The 5881-nt window shown below is 41.9% G+C and overlaps 1 protein-coding gene across 3 annotated transcripts in view; it reads left to right on the plus strand.

Moving 5' to 3' along the window:
- Positions 1-5881, plus strand: part of LOC108306385 (cytochrome c oxidase assembly protein COX15 homolog) — a 38110-nt gene that overhangs the window by 8622 nt on the left and 23607 nt on the right. For all 3 annotated transcript variants that reach the window (XM_037739541.1, XM_017531281.2, XM_017531282.2), the window contains 2 exons: positions 2181-2262; positions 4510-4664. In XM_037739541.1, the coding sequence (XP_037595469.1) occupies positions 2181-2262; positions 4510-4664 (237 nt within the window). The remainder of the gene's footprint in view (positions 1-2180; positions 2263-4509; positions 4665-5881) is intronic.

Here is a 5881-nt window from a genome sequence, read left to right on the forward strand (position 1 = left end):
ACTTGAACCCGGGAAGTGGAGGTTGTGAGCCGGATTGCACCATTGCACTCCAGCCTGGGGAACAAGAGTGAAATTGTCTTTAAAAAAAAAAAAAAAGAATCTTATATTAGGTATTGAAATCATGGGTTGACCTAAGTAAGCTGTTCCTGGAGAAAAGTTTGAGATGACAGCAGGACTTTTGAGTTGAATTATCTGTTAGGCACTTGGAACTAGCAGCTCGATCCCGATAAGGACTGAAGATGTTGTCTGGACAGTCATTCCCACAGAGAAGCCAATTGGGTTGAAATATTGGTGTGCTAGACAACCACATCTGAATAATTCCTGTTCTCCTGACTTTCAAAGCCAGACTTATTTTGTTTTTGTTGTTTGTTTGTTTTGAGATGGAGTCTCGCTCTATTGCCCGGGCTGGAATGCAGTGGTGCGATCTCGGCTCACTGCTACCTCTGCCTCCCCGGTTCAAGCACTTCTCCTGCCTCAGCCTCCCAAGTAGCTGGGACTACAGGTGCAAGCCATCATGCCCAGATATTTTTTTTGTATTTTTAGTAGAGACGGGGTTTCACCATGTTGGCCAGGCTGCTCTCGAACTCCTGACCTCAGGTGATCCACCTGCCTCTGCCTCCCCAGAGTGCTGGGATTGTAGGTGTGAGCCACCACACTAGTCAAAGCCAAACTTCTAAAATGAATTGCCTGCATATATAGCTACTGCCTCCTGACAACCTATTCCTTCTTTTCAATCCCTACAATTATCTTCCCCACCCAACTCAATACATACACGCTCGCACATTTACCCACACTCACACATAAACCCACATACTCTCACTACTGAAATTGTACTCTTAAAGGTTACTGATAACTTTATCAATTAATTGTTTTTCTCTGTATGTTTAGATTCACCTAATTCCAAAAAGGATTTGAGATGCTAGCCAATGAGCCATATAGTACAATGCTGTCCAACACATTACTACTAGCTACATATGGCTATTTAAATTTTAATTAATTAAGGCTGAGCACGGTGGCTCATGCCTGTAATCCCAGCATTTTAGGAGGCTGAGGTGGATGGATCATTTGAGGTCAGGAGTTCAAGATCAGCCTGGCCAACATGGTGAAACCCCATCTCTACTAAAAATTAAATAATTAGCCAGGCAATAGTGGCACACACCTGTAATCCTAGCTACTTGGGAGGCTACAGCAGGAGAATCACTTGAGCCTGGGAGTTGGAGGTTGCACTGAGCCAAGATCACACCACTGCACTTCAGTCTGGGTGACAGAGTGAGGAAGAAAAAAAAATTTTTTTAATTAATTAAATTACTTTTATTTAAATAAGCTTTTTGTTTACTTAAACTTTAAATTAAATTAATTTTTTATTGAATTTTCAGTCATCATCGCTTCTCGGCCTTTTGGCTAAGATCATGTGTAATTTTCAGTTATACTAGCCAAGTTTCAAGTTCTCCTTAGGTAGATGATAGTTCTTTTCCATCATCACAGAAAGTTCTATTGGACAGTGCTGATATACTGTCCTATGATATGTTAGTAATGATACCTAACTTTTCATATAGTAGATTGTAAACTATTTGAGGGTAGCATTTTGACATAACTCCTTTGTGTCTTTATAGTCACCTTTTTATAAAGTTCTTAATAAATATTTGATGATTCATTGATTAGTATTAGAAGTTGGCTGTAGTAAGAATAAAAACAAATTTTGATTTTATCAAAACCACTAAACACAGAAATCTCTAAGCATTTTATGCAATTTCGATTCTGACTATATTTGCTAAACACTAATATCACACACATGAAAATCCAGTCCTGATCTTAAGCTATATCCTTTTAGCTGTGATGAAGCATTTTTTCCTGAATAATGTAAATCATTCAGTTTTTGAACAGATACGTAATGAGTACCTATGTGCCAATCACTAGGCTAAGATTGCTGTCGTAAGAAAGATGGCAGTTCCTGCCTTCACAAAACTTAACGTGGTATCAGGGAAAACAGATAGTAACATATAATTATAATAAAATACAGCACACGTTGGAACAGAATATCTGCTGGGAGTACTTAACCTAGTTTAGGGGTCAGAGAAGATCTGATCCTAATTTGTCACTTGGGTTTGGCATTGGAGATCTTTGCTGACCCTCATTGTTCCTGCAACACAGTTTAACTGAATGATTTTTTTCTTATTTAGTTGCCTGAAACCCGTCAACTCCAACGGTTGAGACGATTTGCTCATGGAACAGCAGGTCTGGTGTTCCTTACAGCTCTCTCAGGTAGGACTCAGCTCATCAGAGATGACCTGTTAGCATTGCACTCTAAGGTGGGACCTCTTGCCTAATGCTTTGCCCCTTCTGCATCTTTGTATTTCCTTTTCACATTCTGCTTCTCTCATTCCCACCATCTTCACCCTCTGTTTCCCTGTTCCTTTCTCTCTTCCAAAAATTCTACTTTCCTGTCAATTGAATGAAAATATGGAACATGTACCTAGATCCAGACTGCCTAGGTTCAAATCCTAGCTTTGCCACCTATGAACTGTATGACCTTTGCAAGCTCTGTAACCTCTCTTGGGACTTAGAGACCTTATCTGTAAAATGGAGGTTATGACAACAGTATGAGTAGTAAATGTGAAATGTGTAGAACAGTACTTGGTATGTAGCAAAGGCTATACAAGTGTTAGCTGTTACTATTATATAAACATTATTGTTATTATCACATTATATCAAGATGGGTCAGACAAAAGACTTGCCCTCAGAGATGGTTACAGGTGGAGAGTGCATTGGCACAAAGAGACCAACATAGGATTTTTTTCATTCTTTCTTTCTTTTTTTTTGAGACCGAGTCTCACTCTGTTGCTCAGGCTGGAGTGCAGTGGTATGATCTCAGCTCACTGCAACCTCTGCCTCCTGGGTCCAAGCGATTCTTGTGCCTCAGTCTCACAAGTAGCTGGGACTACAGGTGCACAACACCACACCCAGCTAATTTTTGTATTTTTAGTAGAGACGGGGTTTCACCACATTGGCCAGGCTGGTCTGGAACTCCTGACCTCAAGTGATCCGCCCACCTCGGCCTCCCAAAGTGCTGGGATTGTAGGCATGAGCCACAAGCCCAGCCTTTTTCATTCTTTAAACCACAGCACCTCTGCTGCTCTCACTCTAGAACTGCACTATCTAGTGGAGGAATCTGTAGCCTTGTATGGATATTTAAACTTATTAATTTAAGGTTAAATAAAATTTAAACTTTAGTTCTTCAGTCACACTGGCCACATTTCAGATGCTCCATAGGCACATGTGGCTAGTGGCTAGTATATTGGACGACACAAATACAGAACATTTCCACTCTCACAGAAAGTTCTATTGACAGCACTGCTCTAGAATAAAAATAATATTGATTCAAACCAATGAGCTACTTGACACTTTTATTTTTGGTATAAGAGCATGAATTTTTACTTCATAAGAGGTATTTTAAAAAAATAAATATGGAGTGGGTTAGGTATGGTGACTTACAACTGTAATTTCCAGCACTTCGGGATGCTGAGGCAGGTGGATTGCTTGAGCCAGGGAGTTCAAGACCAGTCTGGGCAAAATGGTGAAACCTCGTCTCTACAAAAAAATACAGAAATTAGCCAGGTGTGATGTTGTGCACCTGTAGTCCCGGCGACTCAGGGGGCTAAGGCGGGAAGATTGCTTGAGCCCAGGAGGTCAAGGCTGCAGTGTGCTGAGATTATGCTGCTGCACTCCAGCCTGGGTGACAGAGCAAGACTCTGACCCAAAAACAGGAAAAAAAAAAAAAAAGGGAGGGTGACCCAAACATTTCTGGATTTTCTTTGATAATAAAATAATGGATCAGTCGTCCATTCATTCATGAATACCCTCTTTGTTTATCCAGGATTTCATTTATAAGTTTTGGGATTTTTCTCACTTCTGTGTTCAGTCAAAAAACATTTCTTGAGCATTTGGGGAAGATAGATAATGCACAATAGAAACATCATGCGTTAGATGATATTTAATGCCATGAAGAAAAATAAATTAGGGTCAGGAGATGGAAAATGGGCTAGGGGAGTGCCATTTTACATGGGATCATCAAGTGAAATCTCTTTGATAAGGACATCTGAGTGGAAGCTGAGGAAGTAAGGGAGTCAGTCATGCAGACATGTGTGGGAGAGCATTTCTAAAATAAATCAGTAGCACTCAGTGGGGGGTGAGGAGGGCATCAAAATCACTAAGGGAATTTTTCTAAGCTAATAAGCCTCTCCTCCTCCCCCTACACCAGAGCCTCTACTCCACTTCTCTAGAGGAAGCAGAATCTTGGGGTGGGAGCAGGTAAGGGTGCAGAGATTTGAAGTTCCCATGGTGATTGTGATGGATCTTCTCTGTTGAAGAACTCCTGTTGTAGATCATTCTATTATTCTCTGACTATTCCCTTAGTTTAACTCTGGGATAACAGACCTTTTCTATGTCAGAACTAATATCTGGTCTCTTCTTCCTCTCATTTTAATAAATACCACTTACCTTGGAATACAGGGGCTTTTGTGGCAGGGCTAGATGCTGGGCTTGTTTACAACTCCTTTCCCAAAATGGGAGAATCCTGGATCCCGGAGGACCTCTTTACCTTCTCCCCCATCCTGAGGAATGTTTTTGAGAATCCCACCATGGTGCAGTTTGATCACCGGATTCTGGTAAGTGTAGCTGGTGGTTACCTGCCAGAGAGCAAAGAAGCCTATCATAGGCTTTGGGGCGTCATCAGTGAAGCACTGATGGCAACAGTGACAGGGTAGAGCAGGAATTATATTTCCTGCTCTCTTTGGAAGAAATTTTAGGACTAGTTCTCTGATCTGATGTCTTTGTCCTCATTACTCACCCCTGTCCCTCACCACCCATCCCAGCCAAATTCTAGCTTTCAGGGCATTACCAGCTTCTTAAAATTCAAATATGCCTTTTACCACTTGGCAAGTGATAACCTCCCTCAATCCTGCACATACCTAGAAAGTCATTTCAGCAGAAATGAGGTTGAGTAGAGAGAAGAATACAGAGACCATAGTTGCTGAGCACATAGCTATTGCAGCTAAACCAGAACCTCAAGGAGCCAGGAGCTTCACCAGTAGTTTTTATTCTATTTAAGCTAATTTGTAGTGAGAGTCTGCCATGTAAAGATTGGCTTGGAGGCCTGGGTGTGATGAATTAGAGTGGGGAAAGATCAGCAGTAAGGAGACTGTAAGAAGCATAGTGCCACTGCATAGTGCCAGGGAGGGTGAGGGGGATAGGGGCTACATGGTGGGAATGGAACTTGAGAAGAATGATGCATCTGAGAGAGAATTTAAAGGAACACAGAGGCTGGACACAGTGGCTCACATCTGTAATACCAGCACTTTTGGAGGCTGAAGTGAAAAGATTGCTTGAGCCCAGGAGCGTGAGGCTGGAGTGAGCTGTGATCGCATTACTGTACTGTAGCCTGGGAGAGAGTGAGAGCCTGTCTCTTAAGAAGTTAAATTTAAAAATAAGAAGACTAGAGAGAGAGAGAGACAGAGAGAGAAAGAGAGACAGAGAGAGAGAGAGATGCCAGATGTACATGTATACCTATGCAACAATCTTGCATGTTCTTCACATGTACCCCAAAACCCAAAATGCAATAAAATAAATAAATGGGAAAAAAAAAGAATATAGGATTAGAGATACACTTAGGGATGAGGATGGAAAGAATGACTTAAAAATGAGGGCCGGGCGCGGTGGCTTAAGCCTGTAATCCCAGCACTTTGGGAGGCTGAGGCGGGTGGATCACGAGGTCAAGAGATCGAGACCAACCTGGTCAACACGGTGAAACCCCGTCTCTACTAAAACTACAAAAAATTAGCTGGGCATGGTGGCGCGTGCCTGTAGTCCCAGCTACTCAGGAGGC

The sequence above is a fragment of the Cebus imitator genome, unplaced genomic scaffold (assembly GCF_001604975.1).
Source record: "Cebus imitator isolate Cc_AM_T3 unplaced genomic scaffold, Cebus_imitator-1.0 Scaffold71, whole genome shotgun sequence".
In the NCBI taxonomy this organism is placed as follows: domain Eukaryota; kingdom Metazoa; phylum Chordata; class Mammalia; order Primates; family Cebidae; genus Cebus; species Cebus imitator.